General features: G+C 32.5%; 1 protein-coding gene across 1 annotated transcript in view; it reads left to right on the top strand.

Annotated features, from left to right (window-relative positions):
• Window positions 1-3,036: 3,036 nt before the first annotated feature.
• Window positions 3,037-26,072, top strand: part of LOC132748023 (cation-independent mannose-6-phosphate receptor-like) — a 45,120-nt gene continuing 22,084 nt past the window's right edge. Inside the window, exons 1-19 of the mRNA XM_060737572.1 lie at window positions 3,037-3,206; window positions 4,521-4,827; window positions 5,283-5,511; window positions 6,659-6,870; window positions 9,298-9,460; window positions 10,584-10,782; window positions 11,918-12,024; window positions 12,947-13,102; window positions 13,713-13,847; window positions 15,973-16,125; window positions 16,780-16,911; window positions 17,658-17,832; window positions 18,459-18,752; window positions 21,220-21,373; window positions 21,915-22,076; window positions 22,563-22,769; window positions 23,811-23,988; window positions 24,728-25,021; window positions 25,626-25,819. Of these exons, the coding sequence (XP_060593555.1) occupies window positions 3,082-3,206; window positions 4,521-4,827; window positions 5,283-5,511; window positions 6,659-6,870; window positions 9,298-9,460; window positions 10,584-10,782; window positions 11,918-12,024; window positions 12,947-13,102; window positions 13,713-13,847; window positions 15,973-16,125; window positions 16,780-16,911; window positions 17,658-17,832; window positions 18,459-18,752; window positions 21,220-21,373; window positions 21,915-22,076; window positions 22,563-22,769; window positions 23,811-23,988; window positions 24,728-25,021; window positions 25,626-25,819 (3,576 nt within the window). The 5' untranslated portion in view covers window positions 3,037-3,081. The remainder of the gene's footprint in view (window positions 3,207-4,520; window positions 4,828-5,282; window positions 5,512-6,658; window positions 6,871-9,297; window positions 9,461-10,583; window positions 10,783-11,917; window positions 12,025-12,946; window positions 13,103-13,712; window positions 13,848-15,972; window positions 16,126-16,779; window positions 16,912-17,657; window positions 17,833-18,458; window positions 18,753-21,219; window positions 21,374-21,914; window positions 22,077-22,562; window positions 22,770-23,810; window positions 23,989-24,727; window positions 25,022-25,625; window positions 25,820-26,072) is intronic.

The raw sequence follows: 26,072 nt of genomic DNA, 5'->3' as shown, positions 1-26,072 counted from the left end.
TCGGGATTCGAACTTCGGTGAGTGGCAAGTGATTCGAAGTCAACGACCTTAAACATTCGGCGACGGATGTCCAATATAAAACTTAATTTCAAATAGAATGGTCTGGAAATGCCCTATATAAACTTTCCTATATAAACCCTAATCAGTTAAATATAATGGTGACTCGCTCTCTTTTTTTAAAACTGATAGTCATTATCATTATGTGTGTAAATATTACGGCCTTGCCCAATTTACATAAACACTATATTGATAGAACAGTATTTATTAGTTGTGTGATTCATCTGTGTCTCTCACATTTTAAAATGTATTTTGGAAGAAAAAAAAACAAAAAACACACACACACACTTCTGCTACGTGCGTAAAATCTGGGACGTGCAATAACACATCATATTCCACATAATATATATATTGCATCTGGGATACAGATAAATGTCAGTAACCCAGATTTCATGAAGAAAAAATTAAAATATTTTGCCGTAAAATGGCGCCATTTTGAAAATGCACCGCATTCAACATAGTATTCATAGTGACAGAACGAAGATCAGAAAATCTTTACATATGTCAGTTTTTTTTTTCTTTATAAGATAAAATTTCTTTCTATTTTCTTTGTCATAAAATAAAGAATGAATTAATAAAAGCTTATTAAACTCGGCCTATTTAAAGATGTGTTCAATAGAATTTTTAACTCAACAATTGAACAAGAAGCTTAAGAACACTAAATTCATTGAAAATCCTTTTTAAAGTAAAAAAGAGATAAGATTATGAAACAATTCTGCGGTCGATTTAACAACAAACTACGAGTATGATTGTTATGATTTGATTTTTATAGTGACACTCTATGTCATACCAGGTACGTATATTATATTTGTATCATAGTTTGGAGACCTTTCTGTTGAAAATGTGTCAGGGTTAAATCGTATACATATACATGCACAGTGCGTTAACTGGAGTGCGGGTATTAGTTACCCGCACTCCAGAGCATGACCATTGATTGGCTCATTTTTGCTGGGGTTTACATACTGTGACGGCAGAGAAAGGGAAAGCGACAGAAATGTCATATTGAGATGTTCGTTCATTGGTTCATTTTTGCCGGGTTTTCATATTGTGACAACAGGGAACATGCTATGATACAAAAGAGAAAGAACACCAAAACACTCGGCAATCTGATTAATACTCGGGGGGCTACGCCCCCCTCGTACAAATCAGATAGCCTCGTGTTTCGGTGCTCTTTCTATTACATAATATGTTAATATATATACCTGGTCATACCAAAGCTCTGTTCTTATATCACGCAAGGTCGTTCACATGACTCAGCCGAGACAGCTCGGCCAGTTATTTTGAAAGACCCTGTTCTAAGTAAACATTGTAATCAATTTTCTGGATCAATTTAGTTTTTAAAAAATATTTTTGGAAAAGTTTCACAGGAAGATAAAGTTAGTGCAACTGTTTTATTTCAACGTAAACATGTTTAAGTCGTTCAATAAAATTCTATTGTGGTGCGAACAACAAATTCGTAAATCCGACATACTGCTGTTACATGCAGCTTTAAAAAATGCCTAGAACCTAAATTCTTTCTATTTTTTAGACATTACAGAATAATGTTGAACTTTTCAGCTCTGTGAGTTTTAAGTTGCACCAACAAATAATAAAATATTAATTGAGTGTTACTTTTAACTTGAATTGTGAATACAATTTTCTTTTTCTTTTTTAATAACTTGTTATCTACATCTCTATACTGAAGACTATAGCTAGGCTATATATATTAAGTCACTAAAATAAAATTAAAAAATTATGGAGGAATTCGGCTAGAGAATGGCTAGAGAATGAAATGCTACAATTCTAGTATTTAAATAAATGGGATGCTGCCGACAATTTAGTATAGGTTAGTGTTTAATAATATGTATTAACAAAAATAATTGGTCAAGCCTGCCGCAGGCAGGCGACCAATTATTTTTGTTAATGCATATTATTAAACATTAACCTATTTAATGATCAACATTATTTTTTCAACCAAAAACAAGGCATTTCACTAAATCACCGATAGCTCCGCCCTTTCGCTCTACAAGATGTCTACACCTTGTCAAGTTTCAAACATGTCAAATTTAGATAAGATAAATAAATGGCCCTATCAACAAATAATCAGGCAAATTTTTTACTAAAATGTCACAGAATTTATACCTTTATCTACAGTAAGACTATCATGTTTCTATAAAATATCTGGGGGAAAAAACAGGGAGGAAAAACAATGGAGTTAATGAAATGTGTACATCCTTGATAAATAAATGGAAAATGTGAGAAAATACATTAGATTAATAATTTATACAAATTCGTTATTAGCTTTAAGTTATTCACTTAACATTTCAAATCCCATTTGAAAAACAGTTTTTCTGTGTTTTCCATTTACAATGAGTTTTCCAGCCAAAAAATGTAATCATTGTATTCTTAATATCAAGGATTGTTAATGCAGTTCATAATCCTATCAACTGAAAGAGGTAACATTTTCTAGAAAAAAGAAGAAGTTTAAAACAGTCAGCAATTTATAACAGACATTTTTCTTAGAGTTAAAAGGATATAAAAAGTTACTATGTAATCATTTGTCTCTGCGTGCCTAACATGTATTATCTATGTAATAAATTAATTGATTGTTACATAATCCTCACATTTAGAAACACCTGACCTCGCTTAATTGTTTTTTACGTTGGCATTGTGTTGATAACCTTAGATATTTTACAATTCAGAGTGCAAATCACACCTCTAACTCCTCCCTAATATAATGCATTATTGAAATTTGTTAGACTGGTTAGACGACAGATTAAGTAAATTTTATTTAGTTAGTACACATTAACCAAAGTTAGACTTAGCAGAAATTTCAAAAATACTACAATGTGATTGGACAAAAAATAATGTTGATCATTAAAACAAATGAGATTCTGCCAACAATGTAATTCCATAACAGGTCTTGTTTAAAGTTCGATTCGCGAAAAAGAAATCTTTTCAGTATTTAAGTTAAGTTTGTCACGTGAAAGTCATGTGATGATTACGATTACAAATGGCGAACTTGTAAAAGGAAGAAATGAAAACATGACGTTGTTATTAACAAATTCGCTTTATTTCCTTGTCATTGTCTTTCATTTAGTTGCAGTACCAGATTTTTGTGTCGGGTTTGAATGCAAGCACGAAAATACAGATCTCTCGGCTTTAAATGGGTAAGGAAAAATGATAAATTCACAAATTATAAACATGAACACACACTGATTGATGAACAAGTCATGTGTGTGATTTTGAGTCACTTCGATTGTCCTAATTTTTTACATAAGATTGTTAAGGAAAAAACAAGGTTTGCTTTTAAGAATTGTTGATCGATTTAGGTTTCATAAAGTGACATGTAATTAGAGGAGAATTTTCCAGCAATTGGAATGAAATGCAAATTAGGTTATTGGTTAACCAGGGTCTTTCAAAATGAAATAGAACCCTGGTTTAACTTTGTCTGTGGTTCATCAGTTTTAATCTTATGTAGATCTGCATATAACAAATCACATTAATATTTATCAATCAGTTAGATATGAGAAGATGGTTTGTAGGCCATTCAGAGTTGGTAATTATTGTGTCATTTTATCTCGCCTAATGATTCTCTAAACTGAAGAAAATAGTTTATTGCATAATCTTATACACCCATTGCCAGTCTATATATGAACTACGTAAATATCGAGGTATATCGAGTGAAAAAATACAAGTTGTTACCTTTATCTTCATGTAAAATCGATATCTTTAATGCTAAAACAATACAAATTTAGCCGGTGTGGGGTGATTTAATGTCCGATTTTAAAATTTTATTACACCAATGAAAAAATTGTGATCTTAGCTTTGTCTGAGTATATATTTCAACACATTGTTTGATACTAAAGGTATTTAAATTTACAGTTTAACCTACCACAAGTCAGACCATTTTACATAATTATTGACTAAGTCTGATAAAGAAAAGACTATTTGACCCATGTTCACAACAACAAGAGAACTAATAACTTTGTAGAGTGGTCACTTTCTTTTAATTGTCCATTTATCTAATATTTTACAGTATTTAATAAACTTCCTGCATTGTTATGTGTCTCAATAGTCCTATAAATATAATGTAGCTTTAAGATATTTTTGCTTCTGGGAAGGCTTATAACAAGTCTGAAATGTCTGATACAGTATATTGGACTATTGACTTGAGAGAATTAGGCAAAAGGTTAGTAAGTCTGGGTCTACCAAATAAAATATCTGCATCTAAACAGGTGTAACTTTTAATAAGGTATAGGCTAATTTAGGTTATTTTTAAATAAAACAATTCTATAAGAATTTGTTCATAAAAATTTGTGTTTTGTATTTGGTTAAAACTTTTACACATTTTACAAACATTTTATATCTACACAAAGTCAAAATATATAGCCTATGGTGAGCAGAGCATTGGTTTTTTTTTAACATTTTTTATATTTTGCGCCAAGCAATCAGGTCTAACCACTTAACTTGTATATTCACAGCACATGGCAGTCATGGACAGATGACTCTGTGAATGAGAACATCTCCTACCAGATAAGCCTGTGTTCCCCACTAAAGCCAAATGGTGCAGGCGGCAGCTCTTGTGCGACAGGAACCTCTGTTTGTATGAAATACAATGACACGGCATACTATTCAGCAGGCAATTTTAATGTGAGTGCCCCGGAGCTGACTGGTGGATCAAATAATGATCTTGGAGAGTCGTGGATTATCTTGGCAGGAGATCCATGTCCTGTCGACAATGTATACAATCTGACAACTTCTATCAACTTTAAGTGTGGTCCAACTTTGGTAAGATCTTAAATATTTTATTCATGTCTTCTGATATTGTCAGGTAAAAACATGTAACAATTTTTGTTGAAGAAGGTTGTCACTATTATGTCATACTAATTAATAAGGTCTTCATTTCAAAATAAGAAAGTTTGGTTCTGTACTTTCAAACAGTAAGTTTTACAAATTGTTTGTTTATAAGTGCAATTGAATTGAATCTTACAGTTACAACAGTTAAAATGACCTAGATATATTAGGGATGAGATACCAGGCATTTTAAATGTAAGATTTTGAAAAGCTGAATGACTGTTTATCTTTATTATATTCTTTATGTAAACAAACTTGTTTGTCTTTCTAAATTTTAACAACAAAGTATGTTCTTTAGCATAACATGTAATTTCATTTCATTAAAGATAAATACCAAATCATAAAAGTTAATGCATTTTTTCCCAAAATTTGTGTTTTTGTTTTTTCAGGGGTCGCCTGTTTTTCTTGACTTCACATCATGTGTGAGCTATTTTGAATGGGAGACTAATTTATATTGTAAAACTCGCAACACAGAGAAAGAAGTAAAATGTTACTTGTATGATGACAGCGGAAACAGATATGATTTGTCTCCCCTGGCAAAAACTAAGGGAGGTTATTTGGTGTCATCAGAATTAGATACAGACGTTTACATTAATGTATGCAGAGATATAGAAGCAGGTTATTTTGATGTATTTATTTGTTTCATTTTTAGCTGGACTATTGGAAGAAAAGTAGGGCTGTCCTGCTCGCCCTGGCGTCGGCACCAGCATTGTCATCACAGTGATTTTTTTTCAATTTTCAAAACAACTGTAGCTTTCTGAAGGGGAAAATATAGCGCCATAAATCAGAAAAGGGGAAAATCAAATTCGAACATCTGAGAATGGAATTTACCCACACATTTGATAAAATTTTCAATTTCAATTCAATTTAACATGCATGGTACACAGCAGAGGCTATAGGGACAGCTTTCTGTCTTCTAGCTGATGTAATAAGTCAGATGCTGTTAAGTAATGGTTCTGATAAAGAAGTGCACAAGGCATTTCAGGAAAAAATAAATGCTTTTTTATGAGAAAATATACCTATTTTGAGCTAGGGGAAACAGCCTTTGTTCTGCTGTAAAATACAAGAAAAAAAATTACTGCATCAGCATGACACTTTGGATAATGTTTTGTATTCATATCTCATCAACCAGTAATGATATTGCTTAAAACTTCACACAATAATTTGAGAGCAGAATTGGAAGTCACTGTCCAAGGCATGTAACTATAGCATGGATGTTTCAACAAGATTTTGAAAACCAAGTTGTTTTGGTTAAGAATTTGAAAATCAAGGTTTTGAAAACCAAAGTCCCTTGTATTGGTGCCATAGTCTGGGCAATAAAAATAGTGGGCATGTAGTTGAACAAGTGTCACCTTTTGAATGGGGACAACTGCTGAATCATACATTTATTAGAAAATAACAACTACTCTCTAAAGGCATCGTAATATGAGTATCTGCATGCATGGTAAATAAATAGAAATAAAAAAAATGTATGAATCTTTTTCTATAAAAAATTTCAATCTTGTGATAATGTTTTTAAATGTTAAGGTATTTGGTAACTTGTTTCTTTTTGAATTAATTGTTTCATTAAGGTCATCAACAATAAGCAAATAAATTTTTGCCAATCTGCATTACACCACCACTCATTAATTAACTTGACAAATTCACACGAATGTTATTAATTATATATATTTAACAAACTTTCATAAATCTTATTGATTAAAATTGTTTGTCAAATGTATTGGTAAATGTTAAAGTATATTCTTAAAGATATTTTTGCCTGCAGATCCTCTTACCACTGGATGTCCCTCCACACACGCAGCATGCAGGAAATCTAACGGTGTATTCATGGGTCTCGGTGAAGTAACTGAGGATCTTAAACGTGGAACTGATGGGAGGCTGGTGTTGAAATATGTATCGCCAAATTCAGAGGCAATGGCTGGATGTACCACAAAACCTTCTACTACAATTATATTTATTTGCCCAGAACGAGGAGTGGTAAGATTACTTTCGATTTCTTTAAGTGTATACACAAAGTAATTTTTACTGGGAGCTATTTTGTACAGGGAATGGCACAGGGTGAGAAAAAAGTGCAGCCTGACCGGGACTCGAACCCGTGACCATAGGAATACCCTACTATGGCTCTACCGACTGAGCTATCTGGCTGCTTACACATCTTCTTCCCTAAGTAGTGAAAAGTTCTAAACCGTGACATTATTAATGCTTACATGAGTAGTTTCTGTTCTATGCAAGTGTTTATCACATAAATTTCATAGCAAAATATGGCATATTTAAACAGAAGTTACATATTTGAGTAATTCAATTAACACTTTTGATTGGGAAATGTTAATGAGATTTTTATTTTCGGTAATATTTTCCATTTTAGTACATCTTAGATGGTTTATATAAAATATATGTGTTATGTCACAGAAACTTGTTAACTATCTGACAATAATAACACTTTAAAGAAATTCATACCATAATCCATTTTCCACCAAAGTACATGATAATAATTAGCATATGCTCTATTATAAGTAAGAAAGTGCTCATGAATTACCTTTGTTCACATTATTTTGTTGACACCAAAATTTCCCAAATTTACAGCAGTGTTTATAGTATACTTGTGAATAAGTGATAGTGCAATTCAATGATTACGTGTAGAATTATCAAAAAAAAAAAAAAAAAAAAATGGCGCCAGCATATGCCTCCCTGTTCATGGGGAAACTGGAAAAGGACTTTATCGAGTCACGAAATATCAAACCGACGCTGTGGCTACGTTTCCTGGATGACATTTTTCTAATCTGGGACGATACTCGCGAGGAACTCGAGAATTTCATTCGTGATCTAAATGATTTTCATCCGACGATTAAGTTTACGCAAACCATTTCCAGTTCAAGTGTTGATTTTCTTGATGTGCGTGTTTCCAAAAATAATTGCACTCTTTCAACGAACATATTCGTGAAAAACACTAATAATCATCAGTATCTTCATTATACCTCTTGTCACCCAAAAGCATGCAAGAATGGTATACCATACAGTCAAGGCAAGCGTTACCGCAGAATAATATCCGATGACAGTACATTCAAGGACTCTCTAGTTGATTTGAAAGACTTTTTTCTGAAACGTGAATACCCGAAAGAAGTAATTGACAATGCATTTGAGAAAATTAATTCTATGAGTCAAAATGAGGCACTGCGACTCACAGAAAGTAGCCAATCTAATTTTGTCATACCATTTGTTGTTACTTATAATCCTCATCTTCCTAACATTGGTCACGTTTTAAACAAATATTGGGACTTACTAAAGTTGTCAAAAAGTGAAACTGTAAAATATGTTTATGAGACTTACAAACCTATTGTTGCGTTTAAGAGACCCAAAAATATCCGTGATCATATTGTGCATTCTAGCTTTTCAAAGCAAATGTCAATTCATTCATCTTCTCCTTGTAGCAGAAGTAGATGTTCTCATTGTAATCGAATTACTTCGGATGTATCTTTTGCAAGCAGTGTCACAGGCGAAAAATACACACTGAGAAACCCTACAAACTGTTCTACAAATAATGTTATTTATTTAATCTCCTGTCAAAAATGCAATATGCAATATGTTGGCCAGACATCTCAACCGGTTTCACGTAGAATGAATAGTCATAAATTTGATATTACAAATTTCAAAGATCCAGCGTTTTCAACTCTTGTTGCAACGCATTTTAACTCAATTGATCATTCATTTAATGACTTTTCATTTTTACCGTTTGAGATTGTCAGCGACACAATGGAGCGTCTATGTAGAGAAACCTACTGGATTCATAAGCTTAAGACGTTTTCACCAGCTGGGTTAAATGCAAAAATTATATACGACATTTAATTATTTCCGTAAGTTCTTTTGCGTAGACATTCCATTATAAATGGTTATATACTTTTTTCCAATATAATATTTCATCTGTTTTATGCATGTATACACGTTACGTAACATTCACGTTGTTTCCTATTATTGTTTTTTATGTATTTTATATAGGAAATACTTGTATTTCATAATCCGTGAATGTTTATATACATATATATCGAAATCTTTATTAACTTTATTAATTTTTAATGAAATTTAATATAACGTAACGTAATAATGTATGTTTCCCGCCATCTCGGACGGTGACGTCATGTGACGTCTCTTCCTGTTTATTCACTTCCTGTTTATTCACTGACGAAGAACATATTTGTTCGAAATCGATTTGAATATTAAAAAAAATAACTGAATGTACGCGTGTGGTTGTTCTTTTTGGATTCATGTGTAGAATTATCACAATACATAATCATATGGCTAGCAAATACAACTACTTTTCCCAACTAGATATTGTTTGCTCTTGCAGAAAATTGATTTCACTCATTTAATATTATTACTGTCAATGTACCTACCATTTTTTAATTTCAGAGTAAAGACCCATTGATCATTGAAGACTTTAATTGCCAATATGTTATAGAATGGGAAACAGAATATGCCTGTGTTGAGGCTAAACTTCACAATAACTCTTGTGTTCTTACAAAGGAAGATGCTGATATTGACATTGACCTTCGTCCTTTAAAACGAACTCGAGGTAAATTTTGAATTACAGCTAAAGGGGAAGTAGTGTATTACTTAAAAACAGATCATTGGCATTTAACCATTTACCCCATGAGCATTTTGCGAAAAATGAAGCCCCCTGTAACAAGTTCAAACTGCTATGAAACTATGAAAAATGCTTCAATATTGATGAAACTTAGCACAAATGTTGACTAGACCATAGCCACTGTAACAGCATGCTCAATTGTAAATTTCCTGTTACCATGGCAATGGGGGATGATTCAAAATTAGCAAAAATCACTATTTTGCATTGTTTTTTTCTAGCAAAACTGATTTCAAAGTGCTGCAACTTCCCAATGGATTGAGATAGAGTAAAAGGCTTTTCAAGGTCGGTTACTAGTTACCCTAAGATCCACCTGAAGCCATTTTTAGTCTGTCACATGTCCAAAATTTTCTTGGCGATGAGGGGGACTTCGGCCCCCCCCTTCAAACCCCCCAAACAGGAGGGGGCACATCCCCCTTCTGGCAACCCCCTGATGTATTATTTCGATAGAGGGCAGCACAGAAAAAGTGGTCACTTTTTTTAACAACATTTCTCAAACGAAGAACAGTGTTTGGGGCCTAAATAAGGCATTTTTTCACTGTTTGAGGCCTCAAAAAGGGGGAGGGGACAAAAGGCCGTCAAAACACGTCTTTATAAGGGAAAAGGTATAACACGCATTTTGAATTAAGTCTTAAATATCATAAAGACCTATGTGTATATAATTAATATTTGATAAGTGTGTAAATTCAATTTTTGACTCTGCTATTGTAAAACTGATATTTCGAATGAATGGCGATAATAAATTTCAAATTGTTATGCATTTAATAAGGTTTTCATTTTATAGTTATGTTTGCTATATATTGATAGTTAATTACAGGTATTAAGCCCTTATATAAGTTAAAAGTGACCTCGGATATCGTGTACAAAATGTCAAGGTCCAGATGATTTCTCTATAATCCAGTTCACTGTATTGTAGTTTTGTTTGCTTTGAAATCTTTCTTTAAAGGTCAAAGTAATTTGTTGTCGGGGTTACACAATAAACAACCAAAGCTTTTTATCATGTGTTTCATGGTTTATATGTGAATTAAGTTTTTCGTTTCTAAAATTTCTGAAGGAAATGCATACAAAGTTAGCTGGCCGGATTCAAGCAGTAGCAAAGGGACCATTTATGAGGCTTTCCTGAATATATGTGATGATGTGGGCATTCCTTGTCCGGATGCCGAACACGAGGACAGGATTCCCTCGTGCCAACTTATCAAGGGCAACGATGACTTTGGACGAGCTCTTGGTAGCACAGATCACACTACGTTAAGGTAAATATGTTTGTATCTGTTTTACATTGTTTAAATCCCACTTTTATTTGTGGATAAGATTAACTGAAAATATGAACTATATGTACATTTACTGTGTTGAAAATGCAGGTTTTGACCATTTTGTATATATAGTTTTAAGCTATTTTATGTAAAATGTGGCTATCATACATGCTCAGGATTAGCATAAACCTTGGTTAAGGCAGCATGCCTCCAGATTCTTGCTAATTTTCATGAAATTTTTGAAAATGAATATTAAAAAAATAATGTAGTGTTAACAAAGAAAGTAATTTAAACATTGCAAACGGAATTAAAATCCACACAGATTACCAAAAAAGAGTTCAACATGTGCCTATTTGTCCATACTGTGTTGATCACCCAGTAGAAATATGATGAATAATATGCAAAATCAGTCATAAATCATTTACAACATGAAATTTATTACTTGAATCAAGAATATTTTTTTTTTTAAATCTTCTTTAAAAAAAATTTCAAGTTTGATTTTCAGTCATTGAAGGTACTTACTTGAAACTCCACATTTGTCTATAGATCATAATAGACTTACTCTGGAATGGAGAATACTTTGGTGTTTTCCCAGCTAATATGTAGATACAAACCAACTTTTACAGTTACAGCTTGGATAGAATTATTATTATTATAATTTGGGAATTATTCTGTTATAATTGTTAGCTATTATACACTGAAAATAATTTAGTGTGTTTTCTTATGGATAGCCCTTGTTATTTCTGTTGTAAAAATAATTTATAGTATAATATCACTAACCTTCAAAAATGTTCTATTCCATGACTTTTAATAAGCGGCAAAACAGTTGTATAAGTACAGAAAAAGTCGGTCAAGCATTTATAAATCAGGAGGAAATTTAATTTTACTAAAAAAATGTGAGAATGAGTCATTGGAATAAAAACAACTTGTATTGTATATCCAGTTAGATGACCTAGATGACCTTGATTATTGCAGAGAAAAAATGAGTTGTTTCTTTTTTTTTCTTCTTCTTGTTTCTGGATTATATTAGATTTTACTGATTAATTCAGATGACATTTTTTTTATTAATTTAGTTGTATTCTAATAGAAATATATAAAATATACATGGTTTAAGAGCTCTTTTATCATAAAATAGCTATGCAGACGGCAAGTTGACCTTGACCTACAAAGGAGGAGAGAAATGTCATCATAACAACTTCCAGCGGCAGACGGTCATCAACTTTGTCTGTAACCAAACTGCAGGTAAATATTGATTAAATCATATTTTAATATACACAGAAACAACAGGTTTTCAATATAATGAATAGTAAAAGGGTTGGGCCCAATTAAGTTCTTTCAACATTAGTATTATTACAATGAAAATCACATTATACTGTAAGTCTTAAAATCAGTGTTGAAAATGTAAAACATTTGTTTGATATTGATCAAATTAAATATTTTAAATGTTAACACTTAACCTTCAGTATTTGTGCAATGCATTAGCCTAACTTTAAATTTGGAACAGTCCATTAAAAAATTAAGGGATTTCAATATTTAAAATATGAAATTTGCTGTTGATAAGATCCAAATACAATAAGGAAACACCTTGATGCCTCTTATCTACCAGTACCCTTTCTATATTATAATAAGAAAAGCAGACTTCTTGTTTCCCAATCTTCTAGTTTTAGAAACAAACATCACTAAGGCGTTATAAATGGCTGTTGGGACGCTGTTTTGAAGAAAGCTTAACAATGATATGATGCTTTTTTCCAAAAGTTAAAATTACTGAAATACAAATTACTGAAAAACAAATTACTGAAATAGTTAGTTTGAAAAATGCAGAATTGTTTTTCTGACAGAAAATAGGAACAAAAACAAAAAACCTGAAGGCTGCTTTAAGGTAATATACATTTGTAACATATATGATAATATAATTGAGCCGTGCCATGACAAAACCAACATAGAGCGCTTGCGACCAGCATGGATCCAGACCAGCCTGCGCATCCGCGCAGTCTGATCAGGATCCATGCTGTTTGCTATCAGTTTCCCTACTTGTAATAGGGTTTGTAAGCGAACAGCATGGATCCTGATCAGACTGCGCGGATGCGCAGGCTGGTCTGGATCCATGCTGGTCGCAAATGCATTATGTTGGTTTTGTTGTGACGCGGCTCATATAATATTTCAGGAGATGGAAGTCCAGTGTTTGAGAACGAGGATGACTGTATATATATGTTCACATGGCCGACCAAATACGCTTGCTTGGATCATCCAAATGAAGGCTCATGCAGAGTTGATGTCGGTGACAAAAAATACGATCTTGGTCCACTTTCTAGAAGAGCAGGTCAGTGTGGAAAATGTCTTCTATCTTCTAAATACAACACATTGAGAAAAATTGACAGGAATGTTAGAATGAGTTTTCAATATCTGTTTGACACAAGTACATGTCATATTGGTAAAAATTTATGAGGGGGCCTCCAACATATTGCAGTAACTTTATTGAATACCTATGTGTAGCAGAGTAATGTAGATAATGTGTAGCAGACTTATGCAGGTAATGTGTAGCAGTCTAGGCAAGATAATGTGTAGCAAAGTAGATTAGGCCAGATAATGTGTAGAACTTTAGGGCCAGATAATGTTTTAGAGTTTAGGCCAGATAATGTTCCGCACTTTAGGCCAGATAATGTTTTGCAATCTAGGCCAGATAATGTGTAGCAGACAAGGCTATTTAGTAGATATGCATGTTGCTTTTATCATGCATACTCAGCACTTTATTTAAAAAAAATTATTTGAAATATGTAATGCTTAGTGTGCCAATATCATATATAAATGATTTACTAGTATCAACAAAAACGATAGTTAATATCCATACTAGAGAGACATATTGTTCGTAATATATATATCTGTAAATTATGTATAAAATTTATCAGCTGGCGTCATTCTATCTATTTCAGGAACAAACTGGATGGCTTTACATGAGCAGAATGACCTGTTTGGACGTGGTCAATATTTTATTAATGTATGTCATAACATCATACAGACAGGTGAAGCATCCCGTTGTGACCCCGGGGCAGCAATCTGTTACAGGGGTAAGTCTATTTTTTTATATTTCTACATGTTCTAAGATAACAGACATTTGAGATTTATTGATGAGCTCAATTACTATTATTAGCTGTAATTTCTTGATTAATTCTAAAAAAAAAAAGAAGGTTGAACTATGCTTACAGGTGTTTATACTTGTCTAAAAGTATTTCACAGATCAGATAAGGGACTCTTTGGCTTGGTATTAAATGTTCACGACTTGTTACCTTTCACTAAAAAGCTGTGAGTCAAACCTAACAAAGTGAATACACTTACATACTATATATAAAGAATATTACAGGTATTTTGATAGTCTTGAAATAATCCGGTTGAAAAAAGGTCAAATCACCTTTATTGAATGATTTGAACCCTTATCGATAAAAGAACTGCTAGTATAAAGGACCATTTTCAGTTTAATCAATTATGTTGCATATATTATATGTAGAATTATAATACTGCATTTTTGTATCACATTGATTGGTTAGATGATTTTTGTTGGACAATTGTGACTTGTTTATATTAACTTCACATATAGACATAGTTTCCAGTAAGTGTATAGATTTTTTTAAAGGCACATAAAGCTCGGATATGACTACAACTTTTAATCTAAACTTCCATGCAAACTAACCAAATCACTATAAATGTATTAAATGCAGCAAAATTTTAGAAGGTTCAGCTATAATATTGAAAATATTTTTGTTTTAAAAACTGCTACAAGACACCAAAAATAAATAGGTTTTTATGTAATGAAAAAAATAAAAAGATTTTTTAACCTAATGGGCCTTTAAGAAAGCAGTTATGAAGTATTGTCTTTTTCACAAATTATAAAACCATGTACAAATGGTTGTTTGCAATGTACATGTATAACCCTCACCTTGCAGCTCTGGTTATATTAACTAATACTGGGTCATGTAATACTGTATAAGTGGATATTTATGCGTCACAAAAAGGTTGTGAATGTCAATAAGTGGACTTTTTGCCTGCGGAAATATTTGCAAAAATATGATTTCTTGAATTTAATTCTGTTTTTGTGTTATCATCAATTAACCCTTTCCCCCATGAGCATATTGTGAAAAATGGCCATTTTCACTGAAAAGCCTCCTCTTACAAGTTCAAACTGCTATGAAACTATAAAAAATGCTTCAATACTAATGAAACTTGGCAGAAATGTTGACTGGACCATTGCCTGTGTTACGACATGCTCAGTCTTAAATTTCCTGTTACCATGGCAACAAGGGGACATCTCAAAATTGCCTAAAATCACTATTTTGCCTCGATTTTTTCCATCAAAATTTATTTCAAAGTGCTGCAACTTCTCAATGGATTGAGATAGAGTCAAAGGCTTTTTTAGCTGGGTTACACGTTACCTTATGATTGACCTGGGGTCATTTTAAGCCTCTCACAAGTCTAAAATTTTCTTGGCGATGAGGGGGACTCCGCCCCCCTTCAAACCCCCAAACAGAAGGGGGCACATCCCCCTTCTGGCAACCCCTGATGTATCTTTTGGATGGGGGTGGGGGGGGGGGGGGCGGCGCCGAAAAAAGTGCTCACTTTTTATAGCAACATTTCCCAAACTAAAACATGTGTATGGGGCCCAAATAGGACATTTTTTCACTATTTCAGGCCTAAAAAAAGTGGGGGGGGGTCGAAAGTGCGTTGTTTCGCGTATACATGAGGTAAAGGGTTAAGCAGGTATATATTAAGGATATGCTGTTATTGTCATCATTTTAAACAGTTGTTTAATACCTTTATTATTTATATAATTGATTGAATTATACATTGTTAGTTTGATAAAGGACCTGATCACACATTTCTTGTTATATTTTGAAACATTCCTTTATTATATGAGAAACCATGAGTAACCTTTTTTGTTATTAACACATATATTGTTTCATAAAAATATTTGTTATTTGTTAAGACCAAACGTAAACAAACAAGAAGTGAGAAAAATTAATAATTTCATTTTGCAAAAATTGCAAATATTTCCACGTTGCAAAATTAACCACTTATACAGTAAGTAAAAGATTTTATAACTAATCATATGAGATAGTTCTTGTTATAATATCATCAGGTGTTGTAAGATTTGTCCTGTTTGTCTGTTATATAAATTTTATTTATTTGTTGTTTTTTTAGAGGGTTTAAGTACCAAGAACCTGGGACGTTACGAAAGCAAGCCTGTAATAGACAGTAGAACAAACAGGACGGTGATAAGTTATACCAATGGTGATATATGTCCTGGATATACAACCAAGATATCTTCTAACATTACATTTATATGTAAACCTGGTAAGTTTTTAAACAAGTTGTTTGATCTTATTTCTTTAGGCCACTGCAGCATCTGTTATGATGTGGCATATAGCGAATCATGTATGTTTGTATGTATGTATGTAACTTTGTTTGTCTGTTATATAGATTATAAAGTGGACTAAAAAAATCTACTTCTAAAAAACTAGAGTCCTATTTAAACCAAAAATGCTAGGATTGTTCCTTGGGTAAAGGACTTCCAAAGAATTTGATTCCATGAAGAGATCTGGTTGCTATGGCAACCGAAAGGAATAATGGAGAAAGAAAAACCAACAAAAAACTAGAACCAAAATGCCTAGAGCATAGATATTTTGCATAAGGTATTGTCTGATGGACCTCTACCAAGATTGTTCAAATTATAGCCTTGAGGTCAAAACTGGGCCCACCCTAGAGTAAATGTGTTTTCCTTATATGTACAAGTACATTGTATATACATATAGTAAAAATCTTTTTCTTCAAAACTACATAGGCTAGAACTGGAGCATGAAACATTGTATAGCCAAGAAAATCTACTGCTGTTCCTACTATTTAGTGTTGTATTAATGCGAAGGCAATGGTTATGACTTGATTTCTTTGACAAATGAATTCATTGACAAACATAGTTATAAGTCTCACAATTTCATTATGTATTTACAGGAGATGGTGATAGTGCTCCAGTTTTGATACAGGTGTCAGATGACCAATGTTTCTACGAGTTTGAATGGAGAACTGCTCAAGCTTGTTCCCTAGGCCATTATACTGGGACAGATTGTAAAATTAACGCTGATGGTTAGTAATATATGAATCATATTGCATGTTTTTCTAGTTCAGTTCACATTGGGCAATCTGAAATGTTTATATTATCCATAATTTATGTCTGCATCACTAGTGCAATATTTGTTTTAAATATTTGAAACAAATATCGCACTGTTGCTGGTATTTTATAATGCAGACATATATTACAGTCATATAAGAATGGTTGGTTATTACATAAACATGTTTTTAGTGGCTCGTCTTATATAAGCATTTTACAGAAGTATAAACTGTGTCATGTGACCTGTAAAAATATTTATTAACTAAAAATGTATAAAATGATAATCTATTGAAATAAATAGTATGGAAAAAAATAATTTAGTTTTAATGTAGTCCATTTTTTTAACATTTGAGAATAGTTTTTTTTTGAATTTGACTGATAAGTGTATTCATGGAAGCATCTTGTCTTACAAACAAATCATTGAAATATTGAAAGCAGTTCCACTATGAACAAACCTATGAAACATATTTGATTCTGATCTACATTAGCAAATTTAATTTCAAAATATTTGATTTCGATCTTAATTGAAGATTTAATTTCAAAATATTTAATTTTGTCCTTCATTAATAGATTTTATTTCCAAATATTTGATTTTGATCTTCACTAGCAGATTTTGTTTCAAATATTTGATTCTGATTTTAATTATGAGATTTTTTTGATTTTTTTTTGGAATCTATTGAGTTTTGATATTGTTGCATGTGATTTTATATGAATGTTGTAGGTTTAAGTTTTGATCTGACACCCCTGACGTCAACAAGTGCATCATATAAAGTGAGCTCTACCACTGATACTGACCACTTCTACTATCTGAATGTTTGTGGACCAGTGACTGACCAGTGCAAAGATAGCGATATAAAAGATGTTGGTATATGTCAAGTGCCAAAAGACGGAAATGGGTGAGTGAATATTATTTTATGGCCAGAAAAATGATTATTCTTCTAATGTCTCTTTCAATCATACATTGTTTTCTTTATGTATGTAAATGACATAGTATATTTCTTCTCTGTGATATATGTTTGAGTTGCATGAGTCACAATTGAAAACACATTCAAGCAATTCTTTTTGTTGTTTGGAAGTTATTACAAATGGGAAGAAATGAATGACATTGCCGAAAAAAACATTTGTTTTTTTTTTACATGCAGTGTATTGTATATAAAGAATCATTAACCTTTTTCGTCCACTTAGGTCAATGGGGAGAGCATTGCATTTGTATACTCGCTAAACAATGTTTTTGAAGCTCATTAAATAAAATCAAATAACATCTTACAAAAAAACATATAAATTTTCTTTTCATTTCATGCTTAGTTACGAGATTTAATTACATTTCATCAATTATATTAAATTATTGTAAATATTCAAATCAGTGTTCCTCACTGGTAGCCTCAATTACTGATGACTGAAGACTAGAGCTCAAAATATAAGTTCTAAAATGAACATTAGATGGTGATGATATTGTTTTGACTTGAAACAAATGTGATGAAACATTTTAAACTGTTGTGTTATTTATTGATCATGTATATAGAGACTCGTATGTTACTGGTCAGTGGGCATCCGTGTTGCGGTATTATGATGGAATGATCAACTTGACGTACTCTGGGGGCACCCCATATAATGATGATAACCATACCAAAAGAAAGTCTGAGATAGCCTTTATTTGTGACCAAGATGCCGGGAAAGGACAGCCACAGTTCCTAGCTGAATTGGCATCAGAGCATTACTACGGGTTTGAGTGGCGAACATCTTATGCATGTCCTATTGAAGCAATGCAGTGTACTGCGGCAGATGAAAAGTTAAATCAGCAATACGATTTATCCAGGTTTGTTACTTTATGAATGCTGATGCCATGAATTATTTATTTAAACCTTATAATGGACCATCTGCAGAAGAAAATATGTTTCTTTATAACATACCTGTGCTGCTTTGCGACTCCTTAAAAATGGCATTGCACAGTCATGCATATATTTTGACATGATGTCTTTTGCGTTATAGGTAGCAAAAATATGTGTAAAGACACACATAAAGAGAGGCACATTAAACAGAAATATATGCAAAGATAGTTCAGAAATATACTTTGAAATAAATTGAAAATCAGATTTTTATGCTTTTCTTAGCCCAATTTGAGTGAAAAGTGTTTAAACGCTTTTCATTTTGGGCAATTTTTTAACTATTTGAATAATTATTCTGGAAAAACGAAGTGCGCGAATGATCTGAAATTTTGCACAAAGATTAGTGGTCTAAACCTACATCAAATGGTACATTTATCTGGAAAAAATATTTCCATTCCCATCATGTCAAAAAACCTCAGTGGAGTCCCTTTAATGTTAGAGTTACACTATAGGCCCGTTATTGAAAAATGGTTCTTTTTCACTTCAAACAATCCAGAGGCTCGCATAATATAGTATTAAACTTATACTTATGTTATCTTTCCTCTATAAAGTGATAAATACCACACCGCAGTATCCTATTAACAGGAATAAACCTTGTAAATAGTCTATTTATTTAAAGGTGCACATACAAAATCAGCGCTATTTGCTAAAACTGTTGAAAATAGTAGTTGAAAATTTTGTTGGGAAAAGTTTTATTTTGCTTCCTTATACATATATAGTAAAATTGCATAGCAGAGACACTTTATGCTTAAACATTCTTCCAATATAGCCTTGTAAAAAATTAAAGGAACCTGATGGTACAGTTTTTAAATTTTTAAAGTAATTTTTTACTAGGTAGAAATAGATATCAATTCTGAATGCATTGTTGTAGAATAATGCACAGTCCTAGTTCAAATGTGTAGGAATATAATCATGAAGGCTGATAGGCCTGAGTGATTAATTTCAAAGCATTTAAATGAAAAACTGCGCATTATTATACCATAATGCATGAAAAATTCATATCTATTTCCATTCTAACATGCTGATAAAAAAAGAATTGATGAAAAAATGTTGATCTACATTGAGCTGAGAAGTAATTTTCTTGATGTCATATGATGAGTATGTTTTTATGCTGTGCAAATATCATGTAATAATGCACTTGACATCCCTATCTGTTTGAAGCTTGCTAGAAATATAGATATACTGTAACCCAACGAATATTCGCGACCAATTAATATTCGCTTTATTCGCGGATGGCCACGAAGCGCGAATATTTGTTTGCGCGAATAAGTCCGCACGATTTCGCGAATAAATTGGAGAGAATTTTTTATTTTAGACGTTGTTCATGCAAAGCTACTTGACCGGATATATTCGAATTTTACGGGCACCTGTTAGGAAGTAATGAATTGTTATGAATATTGCCATAAAGCAATAAAAACACAAACTAAGTAAACTACTACTATTTCATAAATATCAAAAGAACTCTATGTCAATATAGCAATCAAAATAAACATCCACATTTTAATACAATTTATGAAATACTAGTAGGCCTATTGTCAATCAAGCTCTGTATAGGGTACTATATGGAGCATGTGTCAGTTTTAAGTTTCTTCATATTTAAATGTTTGAATAAATCGTTTGACAAAAGTGGGAAAACTATCGAGCATCACAAAAGGCTATTGTTTTTTGGATCCTATAAAATAATTGTTTGAGTGAATTGTTCAGACAAAGGTGGTATAAACCTATCAAGCATCACAAAAGGGTATTGGGTGTTAATAATTACAAACAGTGAAATACGAGATGGTTTCATACTAGTATCGATTTTTACCCGTCAAACTTAACAGCCTGTATAGCTCAGTTGGTTAGATTGCGGACTCATATAACATAATTTTCTCGGCGTGGGTTCGATACCTGATTGGAGATTTGGTGATAACATTTCAAATACAGCTTCGTTTGCTGCTTTAATCATTTTTTTTCGTTTCTGTTGTGCTCTCCAGATCATGATCAGGCAAAAACGATGCCGAAACATCCCTGCATTCTGAGGGTTTATTTTTTATCAACCACCCTTTTAACGACATGTTTAGAGATGAAGACGAACGATGCGTACATGTACATATATAGAGAAAATGTTTTGCTGAATTGTGATCACAATTCACTTACCAATACAACATAAGGCTAGCGTATTGTTAATCCCATTTAAGACACCAATAATGACCTCAATTATTGAAGATTTATAGTCGGCTAATGGATTTTACGGTCCCATCGGACTTTCCAATACGCGAATATTTTTTATTTGGAAATCAAGAAAACGCGGAAATTAATATTCGCGAATATGTCCGACCTCGGCAAAACGCGAAAATTTGTATTCGCGAATATGAATTGGGTTACAGTACACAATTTAACATATATTTATTATAGTCTGACGTTGACGGACGGCAACAACTGGGCTATTGATGATAGCTCAAACAGGAAATATTACATCAATATCTGTCAACCGTTAAACAAAGTTCCTGTTGGCAGTGGATGTGATCCCTTAGCTGCAGTGTGTAGAACCAAGTTTGAGAACGGACAAGTGAGTGTTTCAATGAATTATTTTGCAACCTTAGTGCAGTAACAGATTAAGTCCTTTTAAATTAAAACTGGGAGTTAACCAGTTAGTGCACAAAGGTTACATTTTTTTTTCTGCCTCAAAATTGACACTTGTTATTTTATAACAGAGCTTCAACTAAGTTCCAAAATTTGGAAGTCAGACACTGCAAAATCTCTGATATTGGAAGTCACATTATATAGGTAAAGAAGGAAAAGTATTAGATTTTGGAAGTCACAAGCCAAAATCAGGGAGTAAATGACTCCCAAACTTTCATTAATGGAAGCCCTGTTATAAGTTTATATCATTCCAGTACTTTAAATATGTAAAATTCAATTAAACTTAACTTGAAAAGTACATTAAGTAACAAATATTTGTGCATTTTGATTTATTTGTTTAATTTTTACCCTGTTTGAATTAAAGATGTTAAGCCAATGCCATAGATATACAGCAAGCCCAGCATGTTTTGTATTGATTGTAATATAATTATATTCTTTGTTAATAATGTCGTTTTCACTCCATGAAGGAGAAAATAGATGTAGCAAACATGGGGAGTGTAGAATCAAGGCTTGTGGTGGAGGCCGAGGACAAATTGAGGCTTGTATACAAGGGAGGAAGTTGTAATAACGGAACAGCCAATGTTCCTTACGTGACTAACATTGAGTTCCTGTGTAGACACAATACTTTGGTCAGTGAAAAACTAAAATATCAGTTCATTTCTTTTTAAATTTAAATTAGTGATTCACTAGCCTTTAAGCCTCATAATTATATGAGATGGGTTGATGGATTGAAAAATTAGTTTTATATGAAGTCTAAAAAATTATTCCATTTACTAAAATCATCAAATTTAATGAGGTAATGTAGGGTTGTAGATTCATCCACATTGTTAGTGTAAAGTAGCATTGAGGATTTATACACATTTACAAGTTACTAGTATAATACAAATATTATAATCAAGCAAAGCAAGGCCATACATTGTTTTAGTTCATTAATACCTCCAGCATATACATGTATAATGTTAAGCAATTAACCACAAGTTGAGAGGTAAATCCATTTATCTTGTTTATTGATTTTATAGATTTTTAAACAAAAGAATCTTTAGATGTATAAGTTTAGATATAAATAGGAAATTTTATTTGTAATCAATACATAATATTTGGTTTTGATAATTCAGACATCCCCTCCAAGTGCCCCATTACAAGATGGTCCGTGTGAGTACACCATTGTATGGGACACGCCTGCTGCATGCCATCTGCAGAAGGACGATGACATGGAACCTTGTACAGCAAAAGATCCAAATAGTGACTATGTGTTTAATTTATCTCCCCTGACATCAGAGGATCACCCCTGGAATGTCACTGTTGATGGATCTAATTATCTCGTAAGATTGATCTTTATTTCCCTTCTGTTCCATTGGACAATGTTGACCTTTATTTCTCTCTGTTCTATTGGACAATGAATATCTTACTCTTTGTCTTATCTTGCCTGTACTGTATTCCTAGAAATTATTTCGCGCGTTTTAAGAAAGCGTTTTTCGCGGTGGATACATTTCAGCAAATTTTTGTATCTGCGAAAAAGTTGCATGTTACAAAGCCACAAACATTTGTAACTTCAACCACTTAGATTGTCCATATGTCATTATAAAGTTCATGTTGTTTACAGTTTGCATACATTGAATGAAAGGAATTTTCGCGCTTAAACGAAGGTGTTATTGTTTGTTACATGTACAATAGCAAACAATACCTTTGTGGATAAGCATTTCGTGAATATTTTTAAAGGTTAAAGTTTATTCAAACAATGAATTTGTTTTTAGATATTAAAGTCAGTCATAAAAAAATCACTTATTTAACTCCACATTATGATTTTAAATGCAAATAACATTATTTGCGAAGAGAAAAGTATTTTAATGCTTGTATCATAGAATTACGTCAGAAAGTTATCACATCTTACATATAGATTGTTTATAGGTACAATTTAAAGGTTGTGTAAATATCGTATGTATACCTTAGCCTTGTCTTGTGAGTAAAGAAAGAACAAATAATGAAACATATAGTTTGTTATATCATTAATATATAATATTATGCTCTTTACCTCAGCGACTTAATATTCGCGAAATTTGCAGTCACTATGTTTGCGCGAAAGTTTGCTCAGCGAAAACGCCATCCTTATGAAAAATGCGAAATATTGTTTCTGCAACAGTTTCTAGGCATACAGTAATTCTTGTAAACTTTATAAATGCTTTAGTTTCTAAAATTCATGTACTTGGAGATGTGCTTATACTATAACTTTTAACTTTTTAGCTGCTTAACCTTTGTTAATCCAGCCTGAAAGTCATATCACATTTACAATATTGATGGGACTTACAACCTGATCAGATTATCTGCTCTATTAACTGTAATACAGTCTAGATTTTTACTTACAGATCAACATTTGCGGCAATATATCTGAGACGATATGTCAGGGAAATGGTTCTAAGCAGTATGGAGCTTGTGTACAGAAAAATGGTATTACTCAAGGTTTAGCAGAGGCAAAGACACTGCTGGATTTTACTGAATTTGGAGCAATGTCCATATTGTATGAGGGAACCAGGTTAGGCAATGGTAAGTAACATTTCCATACCTTATCTGGATGTAAAATGTACATTTTCTTGAAATAATGTTTCTTATTTGACTTCAGATTGATGGAGAAACACTTAAGCAAAATCATTTTAGGCTCGCGTGTTATAATTCTGTTTTACAGCCATTGTCCATGACTTGGTGAGACAGTCCTCGTACATTTAACACAGGATAACATTTTGCTGATAAAGCTTTGACAGTAAAGATTTTTGTTTTGTAGGTCAAGTTTGTTTGTTATTATTTCATTGTACTAAATAGATGACACCTAAAGGTATACTGTATTATTTTCTATAGAAACTGTGCTGGTGTATCACATTGTTCTTAATACATGTATGTATATCATTTAGAACAATAAATTATCTTTTTAAAGATCATTACTTGCCCTGGATGTTTTCAAGACACACCATAGTTGGATTACCTTTTATTGACCTTTTTTTTCACAAACCAAAAAACTTTTTCACCAATATCTGTGAAACTTTATTACTTTTGCCTTAACCTGCTAATTTCTAAAATAGATTGCCCACATTTCGGATGAATGGTTTTGTCAAGTTTGAATGATGGACATGTCCATTAAAGATACATGTACTTAGCATTATAAGCTCTGATTATAGTAAACTTAGCCATTAAGTTAATAGGATCATCTTTTCATAAAATTATGCCTAAACTCTAATATATTTATTCAAAGTTTGACTCTAATACTATGATATCCTTTTTATCGTTGTAGGACTGAGAATTGATGTGAAGATAGTTTTTATGTGCGAACCTGGTAAAGATATTGGCTACCCTTCCTTTCAAGGAAAACAGGGAAATACATATGTCTTCAATTTTTTCACGGCTTTGGCCTGTACTCCAGTATCTACGGACTGTTTTGTCCAGGATGAAGCAGGGAAACAGTATAACCTTCGACCTCTTACGGTTGAAGGCTACTACTCTGCTACTGATGATAGGGATACCAACACTAAATATTATATTAATGTGTGTGCACCTGTTCAGAATGTTCCAGATGGAAAGTGTATAGGTAAGCTTCCATCAAATCTATTCAAACATCTTAACAGGAAGCATGTTATCTATCCTCAGCTTAAGATGTAGGGATATAGATTTAGGGCTGTCTGTAGGTCAGTCTGACTTTTATATAAATTTCATCTCTTTAACCACTTGGTCAGTTTTATCAAAACTATATAGGAATATTCCTTGAGTGACCCTCATTAGAAATCAAAAAAAAATACCATTCCTTATTGATTTCTTTGAAAATCATGATATTTCTTCCCGACAAAAATTGAACGTCATTTTTAGTAATATTTGATGATGATTTTATGGTGGCCATCTACTATGGTGCTAGTGGGCTTGGTCTTTTTCTTTTTCTGTTTTTACAAAACACTTGATACAAATAAAACAATAAGTATTGACTTTGTTAAATGTTATACAAATAGTATAAGGGCTTTTTTAGACTATATTTTATAGGAAGTCAATCTTTGCAGATCTACACTCAGAGGCACTTATAACCCTTCCAAATTTGAGCAAACTCTGTCCACAAATAACTAATATATAACCCAAAAAATGTAAGTTTTGGGTAATAATGGCCTCGTGAGTGCATGTACTTTAATATTTTTATGGATTTCCAGATGGACCAATCGGAGGTTGCCAGGTGGCTAGTAATGGTAAATCATTCAACATGGGCTATATACAATCCAAGCCTATTGCCCATACTGATGGCACATTAACATTACACTACAGAAATGGTGATAAATGTCATAAGGGTACTAAAAACGAAGCTCATCGATCAACACGGATTAATTTTTACTGCTCAGATACTGAGGTAATGATCTAAAAATAATTTGTTTTTGTTGTGAATTATTGTTCTTAACCTTCAAACAGCTGACATTGAACAGTTAGAAAGTCATTTTATTGCTTTTTATTACATCTCATATCATAATTGATTTTATATCTATTGAATTTTTACTTTTGATATTCTTGTCATAAAACCAAATGAAAAATGCTCATGGCCGTGTGCTTAACGCATCAGACTAGTAATCTAATAATCGCTAGCCGCATGGGTTTAAACCCTGTCA

This window comes from Ruditapes philippinarum, unplaced genomic scaffold, assembly GCF_026571515.1.
Source record: "Ruditapes philippinarum isolate M1 unplaced genomic scaffold, ASM2657151v2 ctg2495_1_1_1_1, whole genome shotgun sequence".
Taxonomy (NCBI): Eukaryota; Metazoa; Mollusca; class Bivalvia; order Venerida; family Veneridae; genus Ruditapes; species Ruditapes philippinarum.
Note: the sequence above shows the minus strand (reverse complement) of the source record. Positions and strands in the feature narration are given on the sequence as shown.